The sequence below is a fragment of the Pongo pygmaeus genome, chromosome 8, assembly GCF_028885625.2.
Source record: "Pongo pygmaeus isolate AG05252 chromosome 8, NHGRI_mPonPyg2-v2.0_pri, whole genome shotgun sequence".
NCBI lineage: Eukaryota > Metazoa > Chordata > Mammalia > Primates > Hominidae > Pongo > Pongo pygmaeus.
Genome location: NC_072381.2, coordinates 124,358,258 through 124,383,210, shown reverse-complemented (window position 1 = coordinate 124,383,210; position 24,953 = coordinate 124,358,258). Strand labels below are relative to the sequence as shown.

At 50.1% G+C, this 24,953-nt stretch overlaps 1 protein-coding gene across 1 annotated transcript in view; it reads left to right on the top strand.

Moving 5' to 3' along the window:
• The first annotated feature begins 14,725 nt into the window (after positions 1 to 14,725).
• Positions 14,726 to 24,953, top strand: part of LOC129045087 (L-lactate dehydrogenase A chain-like) — a 37,137-nt gene continuing 26,909 nt past the window's right edge. The window contains 3 exon segments of the mRNA XM_054503337.2: positions 14,726 to 14,851; positions 16,182 to 16,273; positions 21,376 to 21,438. Coding sequence (XP_054359312.1) covers positions 14,726 to 14,851; positions 16,182 to 16,273; positions 21,376 to 21,438 — 281 coding nt within the window.

Here is a 24,953-nt window from a genome sequence, read left to right as displayed (position 1 = left end):
CACCTCCTGGGTTCAAGTGATTCTCGTGCCTCAGCCTCCTGAGTAACTGGAACTACAGGTGCATGCCACCATGGCTGGCTAATTTTTGTGTTTTTTTGTAGAGATGGGGTTTCACTTTGTTGGCCAGGCTGGTCTTGAACTCCTGACCTCAAGTGATCCACCCTTCTTGGCCTCCCAAAGTGCAAGGATTACAGGCTGAGCCACTGTGCCTAGCCTCATCTTCTCTTCTTATAAGGGCAGCAGTTACATTGGATCGGGGCCTACTGCAATGACCTCATTTAACTTTAATTACCTCTTTACAGACCCTATCTCCAAATAAAGCCATATCCTGTGGTATTATCGGGTAAGGCTTCAACATATGAATTTTGGGCAGATAGAGCACTCTGGCCAGGCCACCTGGAGACCCAGGGACTACAGAGTCATGCGACCTTCCTCGGCCTTCATTTCCTCATCTGCAAAATGGGAAAGGCAATCCCTGGTCTGCCTCCTTCACGGGATTGGGTACGGATGGGATAAAAGAAGCAGAGTCGCACTGCTAGGGCCTGACAGGTGTGAGAAGGTTCACACTTCTTCTGGGGAATCTTTTGCAAGAAGGCCAAGATTTTGGGCTGTGACTGCCCCAGGCAGGCTAATCCCATGGGGCCCCTATACACTGACAGCTCTTAGGTTCTTATACAACATGTATTCAGAGGAGAGTCTGATGTTGTGCACTGAATGAGTTGGTGGTGATCCCACTCACACCCCCATCTCAGCCACCCTAGGCACAAACTGCCCTCTGTGCTTACCGGAGTTTGTCCCTTCAAATGGCAAAAATGCACGTTTTGATTTTGAAGGGCAGAGGTTGCTACCTTCCAGCTGCGGTTTTCATGGTCTAGGGAGCAACCATTCCCATTGTTCACATTGAATGATGATGATTTGCTTAGAGTCAGCCTCCCGCAGTGGGAATTGGGGAGACGGCCCTGTTCATGCTGCAGCTCCCCCATCCAGGAGGGAGCCAGCGCTCGGGGTTCGTTAGGTGAATGAATGAATTTCGATGAGACTGGCCCCATTTTGTCTGGGAGAGAGCTGGGAGCAGAAAGAAAGCAGTGAAAGTCCCTGGCCCTGGGGAGACCTGCCATGGGAGACGTGAGGCACGGGGTCTTTCCAGGGTGTGCAGGCAGAAGCTGCTTCCGGTCTGCCTGTGCGGTTTGTTGGGGTTCGTAGTGTTTTCTGTTGTGCTGTGCTTTGTCCATAGCTGTTGGTTGCCTCTGGTTGTCATTGTCAAACCTGAGAGCCCTTAGCAACTCACTTCTTCTGATTCCATTGTGTTTTCTGGTCCTTCCTGTGGCTCCGTTGAGCTCTAAAAGATCCAGGTCTCTTCTCAAGGGCTGGGGAGGAGGGTCCTCCAAGCTCAACAGTAGGGGTGGGTGGAAGGTTCAGTGAGTTGTCTGAGAATTTGGATCAGGACAAGGCCTTGGTCATCTGTTTTTCTTTTCTTTCTTTTTTTTTTTTTTTGAGATGTAGTCTCGCACTGTCGCCCGGGCTGGAGTTCAATGGCACGATCTCAGCTCACTGCAACCTCCATCTCCCAGGTTCACGCGATTCTCCTGCCTCAGCCTCCCGAGTAGCTGGGATTACAGGCGCACATCACCACGTCTGGCTAATTTTTTGAAATTTTATAGAGATGGGGTTTCACTATGTTGTCCAGACTGGTCTCAAACTCCTGACCTCATGATCTACCCGCCTCAGCCTCCCAAAGTGCTGGGATTACAGGCGTGAGCCACCGCACCCGGCCACCTTGGTCATCTTCAAGGCACCCCTCTGGACACAGGGCACCTGGCCACCAGGCACCCCTGGCCCAGATGGGAGAACAGACCTGCCCTTAGGTTTGTGAGATTAGGAGCTGCCCTTAGGAGAAAATTCTCCTCCAGGAGAAGGAGGCAAAACACATTTTAATTGAAACAGATTTCACTCAGTTGCTACATCGCTCCTTGTTTGGCTTCTAACACTTAAGGATGTCTGTGATTTAATGAGGCCATTCTCCCATGGGACCCAGCTCCCTGGGCCTGTCGGGTAGTGAAGTAGGGTAATTGTGGATTTTTGTTCTTTGGTCTTTTTATGGATGTTTCAAGTGCATGTAAGGAAAATGACTCCAAAGCGCTGACTTCAGTCCCTGGGACTCCCTCACTGCAGGATGAAGCTGGAGGAGGCTGCAGAGGAGGCAGCCTGACGTCAAGGTAACAGCCGCAGCGGCAATAGTGGCTGCGAGTATTTTTGATGTGCCAGGAATTATGCTAAGTGCTTCAGGAATGTGAATGTCATTGAATTCTCCTAGTAGTCCCATGAAGCAGAGACTATTATTATCATCCCTATTTTATCCATGAGGAAACCGAGGTACAGAGAAGTAGCTTCCCAGGGAGAGGAGCTGTCCCTTGAGCCAGGGTGAGGGGCTTCAGAAAAGACACAGACCCTTCAAGTCCACGTCAGAGGCCCAGGTGGTCTGATGGTCTGATGGTTCTAACTGTGCGACCCTGGCCCTCGGAGGAGTCACTTCCTCCTCTGTCAAATGAGGACCCCGATTCCTCTCTGATCCAAGGCTGTGAGAGGATCACGTGAGATCCTGGTTATGACGGTCTCACCCTGCACAGGCACCGTATCGCGACAGCTGCTGTGGTTGAGGATGAGTGGCATCAGGGCAGCACCTGGGTGTGGCCCCCTGCCTGTTCCTCCTGGTGGAACACGTCTCCCATGGGGGTCCCACAACCTGTTCCTCCTGGTGGAACTTGTCTACCACGGCGGGGGGCCCCCACTTGTTCCTCCTGGTGGAGCCTGTCTCCCACAGGGAGGCCTCCCACCTGTTCCTCCTGGTGGAACCCGTTTCCCACAGGGCAGGGGGGCCCACCTGTTCCTCCTGGTGGAGCTGTCTCCCATGGGGTGGCCCCCTGTTCCTCCCAAGTGCCTGGGGCTGTATCATCTGTGCCAGCCACCATCATCCTGCAGCTGGGGTCCAGTGTCCTCACAGAGCTCTAGAGTCTCTGGGCTGCTTAGGGAGTGTGGGGAGAGCCGGGAGTGGTCAGAACAGAAGAGCTGGCTGGGTGGGAGTCAGGAGCCCTGCACGGAGGCGTAGAAGGGGAGCAGGAGCTGCCAGGTAGCCTAGGGATGTGGTTCTCAACTGGGGACAATTTTGCCTCCCAGAGACAATGTCGGGGGACACCTTTGGTTGTTACAACTGGCATGGGGGGATGTGTTGTTACTGGCATGGAGTGGGTGAGGACAGGAATACTGCTAAACATCTCACACTGGACAGGACAGTGCCCCATGGCAAATAATCATCTGGCCTTAAATGTCATTAGCGACAAGGTGGGAGGCCCTGGCCAGGGTGAACACTGATCACCTGAAGGGCCTTGGCGTGTGTGGAGGGGTGAACGTAGCAGGGACATATGGGACCAATTGACCAGACCGTGTGAGGGTCTCTCAGAAGATGTCAGCTGGACAGAGAACATCCGGGGCTCATCACCACCCATTCCTTCTCAGGCCTTAGTACCACATCGAATTTAGAAGCAAACCCAGGGAGAATTGAGAGGATGGGGACCCATCTGGAAGTTTCTACTATCTAGTGAAAAGGGGGCTTGCAACAGAAATTAAGTTAAACAAAAGTTCAGTTCAGTTGTGGATCTGAGAAACAGATCTGTCATTGCAGTTAGCCCTGGTGAACTATGTGCGTCACCCAGCGTAATCTCATGGACTAAGTTGGAGTATTTTCCTCTTTTCTTTTGGGGGTTAACTGAGGCTCAGAGAAGAGAAATAATGTGCCCAGGGTCTCAGCTGTTTAGCGGTGAAGCCGGGATTTGAACCCAGCTTTGTCTGAGTGCAGGGGCAGTGCCCCCTTGCAGGTGTTTCCAGGCACAGATGAACTTGTGAAGGGCCTTTGACGGAAGTGCCGGCCTCAACCTCTGAGCCTGAGCGAATCCAGGCCCATCCCTGGGGCCAGGCAGCCAGGCCCATTCACAGCTCATGGTCCTAGCTTGAACACTCTCCAGGGGGAAGTCACAGGGCAGCAGCAGTTTCCTAAACTCATCCTTTGCCTTGTTTCTGAGCCTGGCCCTTATCTCCTCCAAGGAGACACGAAAGTGCAGCCTTATCACCAGGTATTGGTGCCTTCCCTTGCCTGAGACTTGGGCGTTTCTGGGGATGAGGCTAGGCTGGGGGCAGTAGCCTCAGATCCACTTTCTGGCTTGGGCTTCTCCCACAAGGCCCTGAGACATCCTCATACCCATCCCTGGAGCCAAATGGGCACTGTGACATGGCCCTGCAAAGAGGCAGCTGCCCCCGCTGCAGTGGGAGATAAGAGGCTCCTGAGGCCTGGCTGGCCACATGTCCTTCAAGTTCCGTGGTGATGATGGCCCAAACCTCTACTCCCTCTCTTGACCTGGCCAGCTAGGGCCCCCCTACCCTTTAGCCAGGGTCCTCATCAGCTGCACCATGCCCTGTCGACACCTCTCTTCCACTGTCCATCCTCCACCCTCACCAGGTCCATCATTTGCCCACACTTAATTCTGTAAGCCACATGGTGATGCTTCCAAAGAGCCTCCTGGTAGCTGGGATCAAAGTGCCCCAGGGCGGGCAGCATTGCAGCGAGACACAGGAACAACCTCCCGGGCAGTATGCGCAGGAGCTCGGCACTTGCTGGGGCCCTCAGCAAGTCATTTCAGTACCAGCTGCAGCAGGTGGTCTTGGCTCGAGTCACCTGCTGCTGCTGGAAGGAGCCATCACTGCCCTTCTTGGCTCTGTCGTCTGAGGCTTTGCAGCCATCACGCAGCACGCCAGGGCATCTGCCTGACACCCAGTTCCAGAAAGTCTGGTTTTTTTCCCCAAAGCCAGAGACTGTGTGCTTCATCTAGGAGGTGGGTAAAATGCCTTAGGGTAGGGGTGGGTGGGTCAAGAGGCTTGTAGGAGAATGAAAGTGAGGGCAGGGTTGCCACTGCTCACAGCTTCCTGCACAGCCCTGCCTTCCATGAACAACGGCCAGGTGGGTGACCTGCTCCAGGTCCCTGGGAGGGCTGGCCGGGGTGGGGCGAGGTGACTGGCCCCTGGTCTTGCAGCCAGAGCCTAAGGCGCCTGGGGACGCTGACCACTTGCAGCCCGGAGAGAGCACAGCTGTCCTCTGCTTGGGGGTTTGTGACACAAGGCAACGGGAGTGGCTGAATATGTAACAGCAAAGGAGACCACAGCCATGGAGTCAGGGTCAGGGCACCGCGGTCCTCATTCCAATCAATGCCACTGACAAGCAGCGTGACCTTGGGCAAATCACTCTACCTCTCTGAGCCTCAGTTTCCTTTCCTGCAAAATGTCGATAATAAAAATATAGTTCCTACCTGGAAGGTTGTTTCTGTGCATAAATGTTATCAGCTGTCAAAATAATAAAATTCGTGGTGAGATCTCATCTCTGCAAAAATAAAGTAAAAAAATTAGCCAGGTGTGGTGGCATGTGCCTGTAGTCCCAGCAACTTGGGAAGCTGAGGTGGGAGGATTGCTTGAGCCCAGGAGGTCGAGGCTGCGGTGTGCTGTGATTGCACCACTGCACTCCAGCCTGGATGACAGAGCAAGACTCTATCTCAAAAAATTAAAAAATAATAAAATGAACAGTAATGCATTGCTGTCTGCATTGGTTTGCTCTTATGACCCCTCTGACTTCCTCCGTGCTTGGCTCAGCAATTCCATTCCAGCAGTGTTTCCTGCATGAGGAGCACCTGCTGTGAGAGCCACAGTCACCCTCAAGCCTGGGTGAGCCTGGGTCAGGGCTGAGCTGAGCACAGCCTCCGCCTTGGGCTGGGAATTGAGCTCTTCCAGACAGGACAAGAAGGCCTCTGAGCACGGAGAGCCACCAGCATCACCTCACGTGGGTTTGGGGACTTTGCAGACCCCTTTTTGGGGGGCGGTCCTTGGACTCCTCTGCAGGTTGCAAACTTCCCACACACTCATCTGGCCAGACTTTTCCATCGGCTGGCCCTTTGGTGTTTGATTCTTCTTTTAGGACACAGGTGGTGCTGGGGGTTCATGAAGCACCATTGCCAGCCTAAAGGGAACCTCTCCTTTCTTCACGCCTTCCAGTCTGGCACTGTATGCAGACCGTGGTCAGTAGGGACTGACTCAGGGGATCAGTCCAAAATGGTTTTATTTTTATTTTTAAATAAAAATAAATGAGAAGCTCTGGCTGAAATGCCGTTTTTCTCTTCTTGTTCTTTGCCTTCTCTTTTCCCCATCCTTCCAGGCTGCTCCATCCCAGTTCAAGTGAATCAGAATCTCTGGAGGATGGGACCAGGTCTGGTTGGTGTTTTTTTTGTTTGTTTTTGTTTTTGTTGTTTGTCTGTTTGTTTTTAGGTATCCTGGGTAATTTTTTTTTCTGGTTGTAAATATGAAGACTTTTTAAAAATATTATTTTGCTTTAAGTTCCGGGACACGTGTGCAGAACATGCAGGTTTGTTACACAGGTAAACATGTGCCATGGTGGTTTGCTGCACTTATCAACCCGTCACCTAGGTATTAAGCCCTGCATGCATTAGCTATTTGTCCTAATGCTTTCCCTCCCCTCACCCCACCCCCCAACAGGCCCAGGTATGTGTTGTTCCCCTCCCTGTATCTATGTGTTCTCATTGTTCAGCTCCTACTTATGAGTGAGAACATGCAGTGTTTGGTTTTCTGTTCCTGTGTTAGTTTGTTGAGGATGATGGCTTCCAGCTCCATCCATGTCCCTGCAAAGGACATGATCTCATTCCTTTTTATGGCTGTATAGTATTGCATGGTGTATATGTACCACATTTTCTTTATCCAGTCTATTATTGATATATCCCTGGTAATTATTATGGGCAGCCAGTGCTGAAAACCACTGCTTTGGGGAAATTGTTGTCATTAGGACCAGAAATCTCACAGAGGCCACAATGAAGGCGAACAGTAGTTAGCAACAGTGATACCACTAGGACATGGCACGGCTCTCTTTCCTTTTTCCTACTCTCTTCTACATTGGCTCCTACCTCAAGCCCTGGCCTCAGAGTCACGGAATAGCTGCAGCAGCTCTATCCCTCATATCCCCTCAGCTTTGAGGCCTGGAAAGAGGGGGAGGTTCTCTCCTAGGATGTCCATTGGATGACCCACTGCATCTTATTGGTGCTTGCCTTTGCTGTCTCTGGTTGGCTTGCCACTGCTTTTTTCCATTTGACACGTAAGCTTTCTCCAGCAGGTGGACTGGTATGAATTCAATTTAACGGGGAGTGGCAATGGGGGATGTGTGAGGTCCTGTGAGAGTACTGAGTGGGGTTACTAGCGGGAGGAAGGGTCAGTGACAGCTAAAGGGAAGCCCAGTGGAGGAGCTAGGATGTATAACAGCTGGGGGTGAGAACTGGAAAGACTCAGGAGCCACACAGATCCCGTGGCCATCAGCAGAGCCTGGGGAGGGAATACATGTACAAGTTAAAAATTACGTAGTGTCCTGCAAGGGTTATAATGTAAAATCTGCAAGGCAATGTCCCCCACTCCCCAATCCTGCTGCTCAATGTTCAGCACTTTTCTGGAAATGTCTTCTGGTTTCTGCTTACATATACCAATGTTGATGCTGTTCTTCCTTGAATTTTCTGTTATAGGCATTGTCTGATGACTTCCTATTCTGAAAGATGGGGATTTCACATTCTTGTACCTCTCCACCCCAGTAGGTAGAATAATGGCTTCCCAAATACATCCATGCCCAAACCCCCAAGACCTGTGAATATGTTACCTTATGTGGCAAAAGAGACTTTGCAGATGTGATTAAAATGAAGGACCTTGAAAGGAGAGAGTAGCCTGGATTATCCAGGTGGGCCCAATCTAATCACATGAGTCCTTGAAAGCAAAAGGCAGACGAGGGAGCCAGAGATGCCACAAAGAAGAGGAAGGAAAGAGTCTAAGTGTGAGAGGGACTCCACCCACTGTTGATGACTCTGAGGATGGAAGAAGGGGCTGTGAGTCAAGGACTGCAGGTGGCTTCCAGGAGTTGGAAACGGCCCCCAGCCAAGAGCCCACAAGGGGATATGACTGCAGTCAGTCCTACCCCTCCCTGCAAGGAACTAAATTCTGCCAATTCTGTGAATGAGCAAGCAAGTAGATCCATCTGCCCCAGGGCCTCCAGAAACGAACCCAGCCCTGCCGGCACCTCAATTTGAGCCCAGGGAGACCCTTGTCTGACTTCTGATCTGTAAGTGTAAGATTACAAATTTGTGTTAAGTCATCAAGTTTGTGCTAATTTGTGTTTTTTTTTTGAGACGGAGTCTCGCACTCTCACCCAGCTGGAGTGCAGTGGCGCCATCTCGGCTCACTGCAAGCTCCAACTCCCGGGTTCACGCCATTCTCCTGCTTCAGCCTCCCAAGTAGCTGGGACTACAGGTGCCCGCCACCACGCCAGCTAATTTTTTTTTTTTTTTGTATTTTTAGTAGAGACGGGGTTTCACAGTGTTAGCCAGGATGGTCTTGATCTCCTGACCTCATGATCTGCCCGCCTCGGCCTCCCAAAGTGCTGGGATTACAGGCGTGCGCCACCATGCTCAGCTGAGTTTGTGCTAATTTGTTATAGCAGACAAATTACCTGGGGTATACCTCCCACCGTGACATACATACTTTCCCTGTGCCCTCTCCTTTTGATATATTTATAACTTTAAATCAAATTTCAATGTTTACATGATAAGGTTAAACAAATATTGTTCCCAACTGATGCATGTAGTATATGTACTATGGTTACATTTCTTTTTTATACCTTTTTTTCCCCCTTGGGGTTGATAATTGCCTTTTTGTTTGCTTCATCTTCTGAGTACTTATGAATTCAGCCCTAAGTGTTTGGTCAGACTCTATCCATCAGGTGCTTAGTTGCAAAAAAAAAAAAAAGAAAAAAAAATGCACTCTAGCTAGAAGGAAAATTAATTACAGAATGTTCACTAGCTCCAGAATCCCCAGGAGGAAGGAGAGGCAGCCTTGGAGACTGCACAACAAAGGACAGTCCTCAGACTGAACTACTGGCTGTCAGGGAGATGAATACTGCCACCCATGCTGTCCCTGAAGGTTAGATGCCTCCCCCTCTAACTTTTCTTGAAAATGGCTTCCCATTGATACTTGCTTCTTTACATTGTTTTATCCACAAATGAAATCTCACGTGGATGCAACTGATTGCTGGAGCTAAGGTCACATGTTCACACCTAGCTGCATGGGAGGCTGGGAAACTTCAGTTTCATCTGGATTAGTTGTTCTGCAGGTCTGCTGCACAGAAGTCATCTGAGATCTCCCTGCATCTCTCTGGATATTTTCTTTGCTTCTCTCCTGGGCTGGACCCTTTTCCTGGGTTCCATGTCTTCCTCTTCTTCATTTTGGTGTAACATCTCCTCCAATAACATTCTGAGACTGGGATAAGAGATAACATTTTGGATTTTTCAAGTCTGAAAATGTCCATACTATTCTTACAAGTAATTGATAATGCAATTTAGCTAGATACAAGGTTCTACATGGGAAATGCTTTTTCTTCAGAAATTTGAACTGTTCTATTGTCTTTTGGCTTCTAATGGGGAGAGACTCAATGCCGTTACAATCTCGGTCCTTTGCATGTAGATATTTCCCCTCTTTCCTTGTGGGAAGCTTGTAGAATTTTGTCTCAGTCTGAAATGTAATCATCACATGCCTTCATGTAGATGTGCTTTCATCCATTATGCTGGTACCTGGTAAGCCTTTTCAATCGGAAGCTCAAGGCCTTCGTCTTGAATTATTTCTTTGATGTTTTCTTCCTCTGTTTTTTCTGTTCTCTCTTTCTGGGGTGCCTATTATTTTCATGCTGGACTTCTTGAAGTTGTCCCCTCATTTTCTCTATTTTTCTTTACCTTTTGCTCTGCTAATCTTTAACTTCTAAGACTTCTATTGAGTTTATTTCTGCTATCTTAAAGTTATTTTTGATTCACGAAATGTTTCTTTTTTAAAAAAACAGTGTCTTGTTCAGATTTCCTGGAGTTAATATTTTTGCTATTCTCTTTGAAAATCTAAAACTGAAAAATTAGTGGTTCCTCCTCCTCCAAAGATTTTCCCTCCCTGCAGTTTGTTTTCTTCAAGTTGTTTTTATATACTTGATTTCTTTTTTTGTCTGTCTTTCAGGTACAAAGTTTTACTTTGCTATCCTGGCAACCCTTGCCTATTCAGTCATATTTAAAATTATGTACTAAGATGCTGACTGGGCACTCTGATTGCAGGAGTGGGCTTATCAAGCGCAGGCCTCACTGGATGGCAGTGATGTTCAATTTTTTGCTGCATGTTGGAATCACCTGGGGAGCTTCTATTTTTTTAGGAGAGGGAGCTTTTCAAATCAGGATGTCTGGGCCCTCCCCAGATTAATTAAATCAGAATCTCTGGAGGGTGGGGCTCTGGGATTGGTAGTTTTTAAAGCTCCCCAGGTGGTTCTAATTGCAGTCAGTTGAGAACGTTGCTCCAGGGTGATTGAGTTCAGTTGTTTTGAGAAACAACCATAACAGCAGAAACATAAGTAGATTCTGGAAACTTGTAGTCGTACCTGTCAAGTATGGTATACTGACTCCCACCCTCTAAAATAGAAAATGTGGGAAATAATACAGAGTAGGTGTAAGAAATTGTGTTTTCTCTGACAGGAGTTAATTCCAAGTTAAAAGAAAAGCAGAGAAAACTTTTTTTTTTTTTGTCTTCACCTTTATCATTCATCCTTAGAAGACAAAAAACAAATGTCAGCACCCACAGCTCTTTTCTCTTGAGTTGGTCATATTCCCCTGTGAAGAATTTTCCAGTCTCCTCCTTCCTTGGCCAGCATTCTGAGATCTGAGTGGGGGAAGGAGACTGTGGGTCTTGATATCCAATATGTAAGCTTTAATTTAATTTCCTGTTTTCAGTGCAGTTCCTCCCTCCCCACGGGTCCCTGGTGTCCCCCATTGCAGAGACAGCTGTGTTACTTTCTCTAGAGAATTAGGGTCCAGTCTCCCGCTGGGGCAGGAGGTGCGTTTGGCCAACCATGAGGAGTGGGAGACGTAATTGGGGTCTGCCTGCTTGCACAGACTTTCAGCTACTCTTCCTGCTTTCAACCTCACTTTTACCCCTGCCACCAGGGGCAGCCGGCACTGCCCATCTCTCCATCATGGTGGGATTTCTTGGTGTAAATCAAGCTGAGTCTCAGCTTCCCCACTCAGCTGTCTTGGTTCATCAGTTACCAGATTCCAGAAAGTTGTTCCTGCTGTTTCTCATCCTTTTTCTTCTCATGTGTTTATTCCTTTAAAGCATCCCTTTATTGTTTTAATGGGACTCAAGGAGGAATCGCAGGTGGATGTGTTTCGGCCGTTATCTTTCATCACGTGTTCACCATTACCATATAAAGAATTTGTCCTATCACTTTATGTGGACATGTGAGTTATTTTAATTTTGGGAAAAGGCTCTTTAACAATTGCAAAGTTAACTGTTCAGATATAATTTATTTTCTGTGAGGCACAGGTTTCACTGTGAACCTTCCAGGTCGTAGCTGATGTCTGAAGACTGTATTGAACATTGATGGGACACACTTTTTTTTTTTTTTTTAAGTTCTGGGATACATGTGCTGAATGTGCAAGTTTGTTACATGGTATATGTATGCCATGGTGGTTTGCTGTGCCCATTAACTCATCATCTAGGATTTAAGCTGCATATGCATTAGGTATTCAGATGGGACACACTTTCTAAAAACCAACTTGGTTCTTGTTTAGCTCAGACGTGTAATGGAATGTATCAGAGACGCCGCTGAGTGGTGAGCTTGGGGATTTCTGTCACACTTCTTCCTCAGTGTTGGTTTCAAGTCACAATGGCTGCTGCTGTGTGTTTTACAGACTTTTTTTTTTGTCCCCCAGGAGAGCTAGAGTTATTTGGTTTTGTTTGGACATAAACATTTCTTCATCTATTGACCAGTGCCAGGATTTATAAAGTTGAACTCTGAACCATGGACTCAGAAGTTTATTTAACTGAAATAAAAGAAGACAGAGTCTCCGGGCAGTGGATTTCCAGGGAGGTGTCTTGAAATAGGGATCCATGTGGTTCTATTTTTGACCAAGTGGTTCAGGCAGGAGGAGGGGTAACTGGAGGGGCCGGGGGTCCTTGGGGAAGCTGTTGCCTGTGTGGTTCCCTGGTCTGCCAGTCAAGGAGGGGTAGGCACAGCTGTGGCCAGATTGAAGACCAGGTTTCTTGAGTAAGACCCCAGACAGCAGGTGGGGAACGAGACACCCAGAAATCCGGACCCTTGGCAGGTGGCCAAGCACAGTGAACTTTTCATGAACCGTTTCAGTGTCTCATCTTCCCTAAGGTAGAGGCAACTCTGAGGAAGGGGAAGGAGGCCATGTCACAAGAAAGAACCCAGACTTTGCTAGTTAAGAGGGCCCTCGTCTTACTAACTGGGCACATTTTTCCTGTAAAGTACGATCATGAAGTAGTATATGACAAACATTTTTAGGTTTTGTGGGCCTTAAGGTCTGTGTTGCATTTTCCTTTCTTTCCTTTCTCTTTCTCCCGTCTTCCTTTTCCTCCCTTTCCATAACATTTACCCCTCGCCCTCTCTCCTTTCATCAGAGAAAGGGTCTTGCTATGTTGCCCAGGCTGGTTTCAAACTCCTGGGCTCAAACAATCCTCCTGCCTCGGCTTCCCAAAGAGCTGGGATTACAGGTGTGAGCCACTGAGCGCGGCCTTTTCTTTTTGTTTTATACAACCCTTTAAAACCATTCTTGGCTTGCTGGCCATACGAAGAGGCTGCAGGCTGGATGTGGCCTGAGGGCTGCAGTTAGCCAATCCCTGCGCCATACCGCCCGGTTTATTTCCCTCCTAGAGCCTCTCACTGTCTGAAGTCTTACTCTGTTTATTTTCTGTTTCCTCTGCCATAATGTGAACTCCCTAATGGCTGAGGATTGGGCTGCTTTATTCTCTGCTGTGTCCTTAGGCCTATGGCAGTGCGGGGCAGAGAGCAGCCACTCGAATATTGGCTGAATGAGTGGATATGTTATTAGTTCTAGATGAAAATCTCTGGTAGCTCATCTGTGAAACAGGAGACCTTGAAGAAGTCATATTCTGAGATTTTTTTTTTTTTTTTTTTGAGACAGTCTCACTCTGTCACCAGGCTGGAGGGCAGTGGTGCCATCTCAGTTCACTGCAACCTCTACCTCCTGGGTTCCAGTGATTCCCTTGCCTCAGCCTCCCGAGTAGCTGGGATTACAGGCACCCGCCACCACACCTGGCTAACTTTTGTATTTGTAGTAGAGACGGGGTTTCGCCATGTTGGCCAAGCCGGTCTTAAACTCCTGACCTTAAGGGATCTGCCCACCTCAGCCTCCTAAAGTCCTGGGATTATAGGCGTGAGCCACCACACCCAGCCTCATGTGCTGAGATTCTAATTCCCAGAGCAATGTGGGGATTTGGTTCTTCTATAGTTGTGTGTGGATTTCTTAGACCTCCCGGAGGGCTCCTGTGAGCAGGGGAGAGGAAAAGCAAACAGCCCAGGAGCTTGGGCTGCCCCTCACTCCTTACCCCTTCTTTCCACAGCCTCAGGCCCATTCTGCCCACGTGCAAAGAGGGATTTTTCTGTAAAAATGGGTCTCACCCTGTCAATCTTCCGTTGATAACTTGCTGCCCCAGCAGCTGTGCAAACACACATGATAGTCCAATTATTTAAAATCAGGTACAAGCACAGGCACTGGCCAATCAAGGCAGGTGGTGGCTATAAGGCCTCTCCACCAACTTCTCCAGCCTTGGCCCAGGCTCTCCCCTGCACTTGGGCTTTTGCCATGACAAATGTTTCCACCTTCTTTGAATATCCCATGTCTCTCTTTGTTGATGCCCTTTCTTCCACCTGGAATGGACTTCCCCAAGGTTTTTTTTTTTTCTTTTGCCTGGCAAACTCCTATGCATCCTTTGAAGCCCAGTTCAACTGTCAGCTCCTCTGTCCCTCAGGCACTTAGCTGCTCCCTTATCTGCACTCCCATAGCACTTCAACCCTTCTTGGCCATATGCTTCTGTGGGATTATGGTCACTGATTTGGGTTTGTCTCTCCTCTGAATTTGGTCCTCAATGTCTGGCTCCTAAATGTACTCTATAAATGTTTATACAATGATAGGGATGTAGATCAAAAGAATGACAATCACATGGTAGATTTCAAGGAGCAAGCGTCTGGGCTCAATCGGACACCTCCCTCCTGGGTTTTCTCCCTTCTGGGTTTTCGCATTTGGCTTCATTGCAGTTGCAAGTGGGCAGTTTTGTGAGATTCTCATGAGTTGAGAGAATTAGATGGCAGAACCGGGCAGCTAGTCCTTTAAGAACTGGCACCTGTTCTGCCAGTGCCCCAGACTCACTGCAGCCATCTGGAGGAGGTGGAGCTGCGAGGCTGAGGGCAGGAGGAGGGACTCCAGATTTGAGTCCAAATCTGGACACCCCACTCGGAGGCAGGGGACTCGCTGGGGAGCCGCCTCACCGCTGTGGGCCTGGCCCCTCCTGTTCCCGCTGAAGTGCCCCACTCTGAGGTTCCCTCTGAGGTCCCTTCCAGAGCAATAGCCTTGGGGACTCTGCAAAACATGTGTGGTTATCAAATCAGATCCTTTCTTGGCTGATTAAAACCCACCACCCATTCCTTAAATGCCGCCTCCCCTGGAAGTCCCCTCCAGCTCCGAGTCAGATTCCCTCTCTGGAACCCCCAAGCTCCCAGCCACATTGTACACAGGGCATGGCTGTGACCCAGAATAACAGCAGCTGTGCCCAGAGTAGGGCTGAGCATGGGCACAGCACTGAGGGTGCACCTGGCAACGCGTGCAGCTCGGTGCTCACAACAGCCTCCTCACCCCAGCGTACGGTGCGGCTCAGAGAGGGGAGGTGGCCAGCTGTCTGTGAGCTCCCGGGGCCACCCCTGAGGTCACCCACAAACAGTCCCTGCACGCACTGGCAGCTTCCTGTCTTGTCTTCTGAGGGTGTCCTCTGGCTGAAGGAGTGTACTGGTCTCAGCAGTGGCCTGGTCTGAAGTGCCAAGTGCCAGGGAGTTGACACCCTGGTGCATCCCCTAAATCCCCAACCACTGAGGGCAGGAGGTGGTAGATAAAAGCCACTGTCCCACCTCAGTGGGACAGCTCGGGGGTGCTCCAGCCTTTCTCCAAAGGGTTCCCTGTGGGGTGAGCCAGCCATGGTGGAGGACGCTCATGGCTCCCTGCTGGTGGTTGCCCCACTTTCCCAGCTGTGCTTCCTGGGATCATGTCCCAGAGAAGCCACCTGCACCCACATCCTTGTGCCAGGCTTGACTTTTGGGGAACTCAAACTGAGACCCTTGTCTGAGAACCCACAAGTGCAGGGGGCGATTCGATTTGAGCCAAGTCAAGCTGATGCTTAGCCTCTCACATCTTGGTGGTGGCTGGGTCAGGAGAAGCTTGTCAGGTCTAGGTCAGAAGCCCCTGGTCAGCAGGGCCACCCCAGCACCGGACTTCAGGGTGGCCTGGGGGGCCTTTCAGTAGGTGTTTGCTGACTGAGGGTGTGTGCTTTCCAGGAAGCCAGAGGAGGCCTGAGGATACTTCCTGCCTCTGGCTTCAGGTCAGGCTGTTGGCAGAAGGGGGAGAGATAGGGGTGGGTGGTGGGGAGGGGGCTTGAGGGGGATGCTGTCCCTCGGCCTTGCCTCTGGGCACTCAGGCCAGGTTCCTCTTTCCCAGGCCCACCTTCGGCTCCACCTAGCATTTAGCGACTGGCCCTCAGGTTCCACGAACTTGGCCGGGAAATGGGGGGACTTCCGTGGAAGGTGTGACCAGCTCAACCTGCTTAGGAGGCACTGTGCAGATGGGAAGGGGATGTATATCCTGGTCCCTACCCCGAAGGGCAGAAACTGGCTTGACAAACCAGATAGGCATCCTTGGAACAATTGCAAACCACTCGAGGCGGAGGACGTTTCTGTTCTAAATTGAGGGACAGAGACTCTAAGTGTTGATGGCAGCTCAGGAAGGAGGCTGGAGTAGTCCAGGGAGAATTTCTCAAAGAAGTAAAGATTAGGCTCTGGCAGGAAACAGGGGACACCCAAGTAGGGTCTCTGAGGACAGACTGGAAACCTTTTGCAAAGGGGAGGTGGGACCACAAGAAAACCCACCCAGGATGGGGCAGGACCTCATCGCTAGCACAGGGAGTGAAGCTCCTATCGCTCTGGCCAGAAGGTGCAGGGACATCAGAGCTGGTATCGGAACTGGTATCGGAGCCTGGAGCTGCAGCAGAGTATCTCCTATTTTGAGCTGCTGGCCGGAAGGTGAGGAAGCAGCCCCTGCCAATCTGCAGCCCATCCAGGAGGGAGCAGATTCCCCAGACACCCTCTCCTCCTACACTCTGGCCTCTGGCTGGCACCTTCTACTGGATGAGCCCAACCAGGAACTGAGGCCTGGAGACATGTCAGCCCTGGGGCACAGAGCTGGGTAGGGTCATGGGGGACTCTGCAGAGAATATCTAGGCAGTGGGGATCCTGGGGGTCTGGCCTGGATTTTCCCATGGCAATGACTGGTACAGAGGGCAGCAGCCTGATATTGCAACCATATGACCTCCTGTTGAATCAGAAAGTGTGCCAGGCCCAGAACTCAGTGTGTGGCTTTATTTTCAACTGGCTGCCTTCCTTTCTCTAATTCGAAGGCAACCAAACAGCCCTGCATTTGGAATAATTGCTCTGTTCGTGCCGTTGCTCATGTTTCCCTGACCTTGAAAGAGCCATTTTCCAGGACCGTTGCTAATGGACCTTCATGCAATTGCAATAAAATATCCTGGTGCTTGGAGGAGAAAGGAGAAGCTGCCTCCAGTGATGCTTCACTTGCCCCAGTGTCTTCCTATGAAATCGCTAATGTGACTCATTCCCAGCCTCCCTCCCCTGGCGCCTTGGCTCTTTTTGTTTTGGCCCCATCCAATGCTGCATTTATAAGTCCTTTGACATTTGTGCAAAACCCACCTTCCCCCATTGATTAACATAATGGCCCACATCTGACCCTTGTTTTAATGTCTTTTCCAACCGAACACAAAATGCCAAGAACTGAGGGTGAATTGGCCCCGTCAATCTACGGAGTGGGAAGGATGCTGCCAGTGGATGCATCTGGAATGTTCAGTAAATTTTCGGAGACCTGAAAGATGCCTTTAGGAGGCTGGATCGCTGGGCTCTGAGATGTGTGCATTCCCTCCCTTTGCAGCACACAGCCCACCTCGGAGCTCTGCCTGTCCAGATGGCCTGATCCTCATGTCCCCACCTGGCCTGCTGACTCCCTCCTGGCTGAAGGGTGGAAATGAATCCTTGTACGGAATAAGCCTCTCCAACCCGACCTGGGAATGAGTAACAGCTTAGCTGGTGGCCTTTGCCCTGCGATGACAGCTCTGGACAGCTGCAGGAGGCTTCGTTGGGATGGGGGTGGCTCATTGTGGGGTGCCTGGCAGGAGTGTCTGAGCCAGGTCTTTAGAAGGTACGAGTACAGGACACAGTTCTTGTGTGGTCTGAGATCTGTCCTTAGGCAGAGAACTGTGTCCAGAGAGTCGGGCTGTGAAGTGGGGAGCCTCCCGTGAGGGCTGCAGCATTCCCGTGCAGATCCCTAATTTCCAGTCTGGACTCTAGAAGACTTTGGTTCTCTTCCTGTCTCTGGCCTCTGCTGGGACCCTGGAGGAGTCTCCTTTCTCCTTCAGGTTTTTCATCAGCAATGCCAGGAGTTGGTAATGACATGAGTCCCTCCTGGCTCAGATAGCCCAGCATCACTGTCACCCTGGGATCCCTTTGCTGACATCCCGGTCCCAGACCAGTAACTGCAGCTCAGAGTACCTGAGGCTCCCCAGCTGTTTCCAAGGCTTCCCTGTGCCTCAATCCTCATGACCTTGTTATTCCCCAGAAATTCTGCAGCATGGCAGGCTGGGCTCCCCGCTCCCTGGGGGAGCCTTGTGCTGTGTCACTTCCTCAGACCCCACCTGAGCCTGTCCCCTTCTGGGGGACCAGAGTGTATACCTCACCTGAGCTAGCTTTCTGTTGCTGCTGTACGTTTTACCACAAACTTAGTGGCTTAGAACCCCACATTGTATTATCTTACAATTCTGGAGGGTCAGAAGTTTGACAGAAGTCTCACTGGCCTAAAACCAAGGTGCTGGCAGGTCTGACTCCTTCTGGAGGCTCTAGGGGTATATTAGTCTATTCTCATGCTGCTTATAAAGACATACCTGAGACTGGGTAGTTTATAAAGAAAAAGAGGTTTAATGGACTCGCAGTTCCATATGGCCGGGGAGGCCTCACAATTATGGTGGAAGGCAAAGGAAGAGCAAAGGGACATCTTACATGGCAACAGGCAAGAGAACTTTTGCGGGGGAATTCCCATTTATAAAACCATCAGATCTTGTGAGACTTATTCACTACCATGAGAATAGCACGTGAAAGGCCCACCCCCATGATTCAATTACCTCCCACCGGGCCCTTCCCACAACATGTGGGGATTATGGGAGCTACAATTCAAGATGAGATTTGGGTGGGGATATAGCCAATCCATATCAAGGGGAGAACCCACTTCCTTGCCTTTTCCAACTTCTAGAGGCTGCCTGCATTCCTTGGCTTATGGCCCCTTCCTCCATCTTTAAAGCCAGCTTTGGGTCTCTGTCACCCTTCTTGTATTGCATTTCTAACCCACTCTGCCACCTCCTCCACTTCTAAGGACTCATGGGTTAGGTTGGGCCCATCTGGATAATGCCACATAATCTCCTCATCTCAAAGCCTTAACTTTCTTCACATCTGCAAGTCCTGTGATCACATAAGGACACCTTTTCACAGGTTCTAGGGATTAGGCTGGGGATAGTTTTGCCGGGAGCATTCTTCTGCCTACTACCCCACCCAATCTGAGGCTTGGGGTTTGGGCAGGGCACCATGATAGTTTTCCTCTGGGGTCTCAGCTCAGGTGCTAGGAGGGCACCTCCTCTCTGGAACCCTCTGTGATTGCACCGGGCGGAGGCAACTGCCCTTCCTCTGGCAACCACCACCCCCAGCACACTTGTCATGCTTGTGTGACAGTGCCCATGGGTAGGTCTCCCCTGTTAATTGGGAACAGGTGGGTAGTGTCAGGCCTCTGAGCCCAAGCTAAGCCATCATATCCCCTGTGACCAGCATGTATACACCCAGATGGCCTGAAGCAACTGAAGATCCACAAAAGAAGTGAAAATAGCCTTAACTGATGACATTCCACCATTGTGATTTGTTTCTGCCCCACCCTAACTGATCAATGTAATTTGTAATCTCCCCCACCCTTAAGAGGGTTATTTGTAATTCTCCCCACCCTTGGGAATGTACTTTGTGAGAGCCACCCCCTGCCCGCAAAACATTGCTCCAAACTCCACTGCCTATCCCCAAACCTATAAGAACTAATGATAATCCCACCACCCTTTGCTGACTCCTTTTTTGGACTCAGCCCGCCTGCACCCAGATGAAATAAACAGCCTTGTTGCTCACACAAAGCCTGTTTGGTGGTCTCTTCACACGGACACGTGAGACAGGTAGAGACCTTACATTCTTTCCCCGGGGTGCCCAGTGTCTGCGGGGTGGCAGATGAGCAAGAGGCTGACCTGGGGAACAAGCTCAGAAGCTGTGGGGGAACCGAGAGCTTCTGGGGGTTCAGTGGGAGCAGAGAGAACCTGCCCTAAGCACACCGACATGGACCCTTTTCATGGGTGCGTGGACTGTCTTGGCAACAGTGAAACACAGATCACAGTCCCCATTTCACAGAAGAAAAATCAGCAGCGCAGAGAAGTTAAGGGGCTGCCCAGGCTCCCGGGGGGAGTTTTGGAGCAGAATTCAGACTTGGGCTCTTTACTTGCCTCTCCCCTACTCTCCCCCGTTCTCACCCAGTTATTTTTTTTATTCCACAAATGGCCTGTTAGAGGTTGACCTGTGCTCCCATACCCCACCCCAAATTCACATGTTTTGGTCCTAATCCCCAGTACCTCAGAATGTGACTTTATTTGAAAACAGGATCATTGCAGATGTAATTAAGATGAGGGCATTCTGCATTAGGGTGAACCTCATAAAAAGGGGAAATCTGGACAGAGACGTACACAGGGAGAAGGCCACACGAAGATGAAGGCAGAAATGGGGTGAATGCCACACATTGCCAGTCCCCCGCAGATGCTAGGAGGGAAGCTTGGAAGGAATTCTCCCCATAGCCCTCAGAAGGAGCCAATCCTATTGTTACAGGAAAGGGGTCCCGATCCAGATCCCAAGAGAGGGTTCTTGGATCTCTTGCAAGAAAGAATTCAGGGCAAGTCTGTAATGTGAGAGTAAGTTTATTAGGAAAGTAAAGGATTAAAAGAATGGCTACTCCATAGACAGAGCAGCCTCAAGGGCTGCTGGTTGCCTATTTGTATGGTTATTTCTTGATGAGATGCTAAACAAGGGGTGGATTATTCAGGCCTTCCATTTTTAGACCATATACGGTAACTTTCTGATGTTGCCATGGCATCTGTAAACTGTCATGGCACTGGTGGGAGTACAGCAAGAATGACCAGAGGTCATCCTCTCGTGGCCATCTTGGTTTTGGTGGGTTCCGGCCAGCTTCTTTACTGCAACCTGTTTTATCAACAAGGTCTTTATGACCTGTATCTTGTGCTGACCTTCGATTTCATTCTATGACTAAGAATGCCTAACCTCCTGGGAATGCAGCCCAGCAGGTCTCAGCCATATTTTACCCAGCTCCTATTCAAGATGGAGTTACTCTGGTTCAAACACCTCTGACACTATGACACTCTGATTTTGGATTTCTCATCTTCTGAATGGAGACAATAAATTTCTGTCGCTTAAGCCGCATGGTTTGTGGTCCCTTTCTTACTGCATCGCTAGAAAACTGCAACGCTGCTCATAAGCCTAGTCCCAGGGGTTTCTAAAGCACACTGAGCTGGCCCCTCCTGTTCCTCCGGCCTCATCTCTGACTATCCCCTCCCTTCTGTGAGCTCCAGCCACACCTGCCTTCTACATAATCAGTTTTTAAACAGCTTTACTGGGGTGTGATAGACTTCAATAAACTGCACATAAAGTGTGTAATTTGAGTTTTGGCACATGTACACAACCATGCAACTGTCACTGCTGTCAAGATAATGAACAGATCAGTCCCCCAAGAGGTTCCCCATGCCCCTGTGCTCACTACTGTCCCACCTCCCACCCCAGGCAACTGTCAGATTAATTTGCATTTTCTAGACTTTTATATAAATGGAAACTTCCAGTAAGTACTGTTTTTGTTTTGTACAGTGGGCTTTTTCAGTTTCTTGGAACTACTCTCCTGCCCTGCATTCACAGGCTCCTGAGAGCCCTACAGGACCTGAGAACCGGGTGTGGCTTCCTGTCTGTCACCTTCCATTCGCCAGTGATCCTGTTGGGCCCCTGGAGCAGATGCCCTTGAATGCCAGCGTGAAGCAAGCATTGGGGTGGTAAGTGTCCTCGCACTTTGTAGGAATGAATCTCAGTGATGGATTAGAGGAGGAGCAGGGGGTCAGGTGGGGGCCGTGAGGCAGATGGGAGGGGACTTGTCTTAGGGTCTGTCAAGGCCAAGCAGAGGCAAGGTATAGGGCGGTGAATGAGGCAGGTGTTCGGTGAGCTCTTTCATCGCGGAATGGGACAGGAACAGCCTGTGTTGGGGGGTCAGAGGTCAGAGCGAGGGGGTGCTTGGGGGTCCAGGCTTCAGGAACCTCACTGGACATTTCTCACCTTTCTCCTCAGCATCCCCTCTCCTCTTCTGACAGGTGAGGCACAATTCCAAATCCTGGTGTTAATAAGGGGGGTTGGTGCCATTCATGAGTCAGCGAGTCATTTTATTTTTTTAAATAAATGAGATTAAAAAATTATTTTGCAAAGTAGAACATTTCTTCTGTACAATTTATTGTAACCAGGGGGCATTTTAAAGGATAGGTGCTCAGAAGCTGAAGCACCAGAGTGTTTTCTAAACCAGAATAAGGCACACTTCCTCCCCATGGCTGCTGCTGACCTGAAAGCTACCAGTCTGGGGAGCCGAGGGCACACCAAGATCAAGGGGCTGGAGCTGTCGCTTAACAATCTGAGGCCATAGGTGATAAGTTCCCCCATCAGGTGCACTTCTCACTCAGGGTGGGGGTAATCGGCTCCAGATCCCGTTTTAAAGGGGTGCACCTGCTTAGGATAATTAAATATCCACCTGAAAAGTGCCCTACCAAGTTTTCCATGAATCTTCATGGGGAGGCCTCGTGAGAAATGCTGCAGGCGCAGGTGGCCCAGCTTGGGGATCTGCCAGGATGCTTTTTATGGGTGGAATCACCTGCATCCCTTCCAGATCCCCAAGGCTTGGAGAGAGGATGCCCCTTGCCACAGCTCCTTCTGCCAACTCCCAATGAGAAATGATGTCCCCACGGCTGGGGAAGAGATGGGTTTCACGTCCACCTCCTGTCATCTTGCTGAGGACCACACCCGGCCCCAAGAAGAGGCAGATGGGGTACTTTTCCAAACCAGTCCGCTTCATGGTGGGGATAAAATAAAGACGCTCTAGGTTTCCCCTCGTGCTGTGTGTGTGTGTGCACATGTGTGTGTGCACGTGCGCGTGCGTGTTTGCATTTAGGGACTGGGTGAAACTCAAAGTGAACTTTCTTGGAATTTCAGTGGAATTTCTTGGCAGGGCCTTACCTTGGGAAGGAGGAGGCAACCCGGAGGCCTGGGGCCAGGGCTGGGAGGGCGGATGTTCCTGTGGTCCCACGGGCTGCTTCTCCCCTTTCCTGGAAGCCCCAAGCCTGCCTTTGTACTTAGCTGGACCTGCTCTGCAGGGCTGAATGTATCTTTTTGTAACTCTTGCTGAATTGCTGTAGGGCTTGGGCTGACTCCTACCCAATGATGATGAGGACACCACTTAGTGCTTCCTTATGCATAGGCCAAGTGCTTGATACACAGCAGATCCTTTCACCCACATAACAGCCCTGTGTGGAAGGTACTGTTCCTTTCTGCATTTTCCAGATATGGAAGCTGAGGCCCAGAGAGGTTGTTTAACAGCCCAGGGTCACTCAGCTAGGAATAAATGGAGTCAGGATTCGAATCCAGACTTTCCAACTTACAGCGTGGCTGTGGGTCAGAGAGCTTCCTTGATGGCAGCTGGCTTCGGCTTCTTGCTCTGTTCCTCCCCAAGTTCCCCAAAAGGCCCTTGCTGTCTCCTGGCTTCTAAGTTTCTGCACAAGTGCATCCTTGGGCTGAAACAGCCACTCCTGTATCCTCTCATGGGTATTCACAAGGCACACTAGCATGTTAAAGTTACTTCACCTGGCTAACTCCCACTTGTTCTCAGAACCTGGCTTAGAGACTGCCTCCTCCAGGAAGCTCTCCCTGAGTACCACCACCTCCAAAGTCCAGGCGGGGTACCCCTACTGGCACTCCCATGGCATCGGGCCTCCTCCTAGCAGGTTGTTGCCCACTGCTGTTGCCGCAGGCGTGCTGCTTGTCCGTCTCCCTCAGTGCAAGCTTCTCAAGGGTAGGGTCTGCTCCTGTGTTTGGGGAATGAGTGTCTGGTTAACTCTTGTCTTTTGCTGCAGAGTCTGGGATGATCCACCCTTTGTTTCTGGTTAGCGATGTGGCCGGGTTGCTGGGGCTCCATCCCTCCTCCCTTCCTTGTGCCTCAATTTCCTATCTGGAATTTCAGGAGACTCACAGTTCCCCCTTGTAGCATTGTCATGAGGCTTTAAAGAGTGGATACAGGTAGAGCCTGTAGAACAGCCCTGGCCATGTGTGAGCTGCCGTTACTGTGCTGGGTGCTTTTTATGCCAAGGAGGGGTGGGGAGGCTCGGCCTGGGCTGACCTACTTCTCCTCAGGCATTGCTCCGTGGTGAATGACTCAGCATTTTGAAATCTGACTTCTTTCTTTAGGAGCCAGATCATTCTATTGCCATACCAAAGATATTTGGCAAGGTTAAATGCCAACTATGTATATGGGGGGTGGTGGGGGGTGGCTGGAGAGGGGAACGGGGACACATGCGGTCCCTGGAATTCAGTGCAACACAGGACTGGAAGTCACACTCTTGCTGCAGATCTGTAGAGCACCAGCTTGCAGCCCCATGAACCTAAAGTGGCCCTGAGATTATCCCACAGGGAGGCAAATTTATCTTCCATATAGGGAGCTCCAAACTCCCTGAACATGGGGCCTTTTCCTCTGTTACCACTGGGCTTGCTCTTGCAGGATTTTCCCAGCTCCACTCTGCAGAGGCAAACCCCACCAGAGGCTCTGAGAAGAGGCTTCTGTGGTTACATAAATTTAGGACAAAGTAAAAAATCAAAACTAAAAAAACAAAAAAATAAAAGTAGGACAACCATTCCTGTATCCGCTCATGGGTATTCACAAGGCACGCTAGCATGTTAAAGGCCCTGAGAAGTCATGCAAGAAACTGTTCAACTGTTCCATGATTACTTGACCACTGTATTAGCCTGTTCTTGAATTGCTATAAATACATACCTGAGACTAGGTCATTTATAAGAAAAGAGGTTTTTTTGTTTTTTGTTTTGTTTTTTTTTTTTGAGACGGAATCTCACTGTGTCTCTCAGGCTGGAGTGTAGTGGTGTGATCTCAGCTAACTGCAACCTCCGCCTCCTGGGTTCAAGCGAGTCTTGTGCCTCAGCCTCTCGAGTAGCTGGGATTACAGGTGTGCACCACCATGCCCGGCTAATTTTAGTATTTTTAGTAGAGACGATGTTTTGCCATGTTGGCCAGGCTGGTCTTGAACTCCTGACCTCAGGTGATCCACCCACCTCAGCCTCCCAAAGTGCTGGGATATCAAGCGTGAGCCACCGCACCCCGCCAAGAAAAGAGGTTTAATTAGCTCATGATTCTGCAGGCATGTATAGGAAGTGTGGCGGCACCTGCTTCTGGGAGGGCCTCAGGGAGCTTTTACTCATGGCGAAAGACAAAATGGGAGCAGGCATCTTACGTGGCGGGAGCACG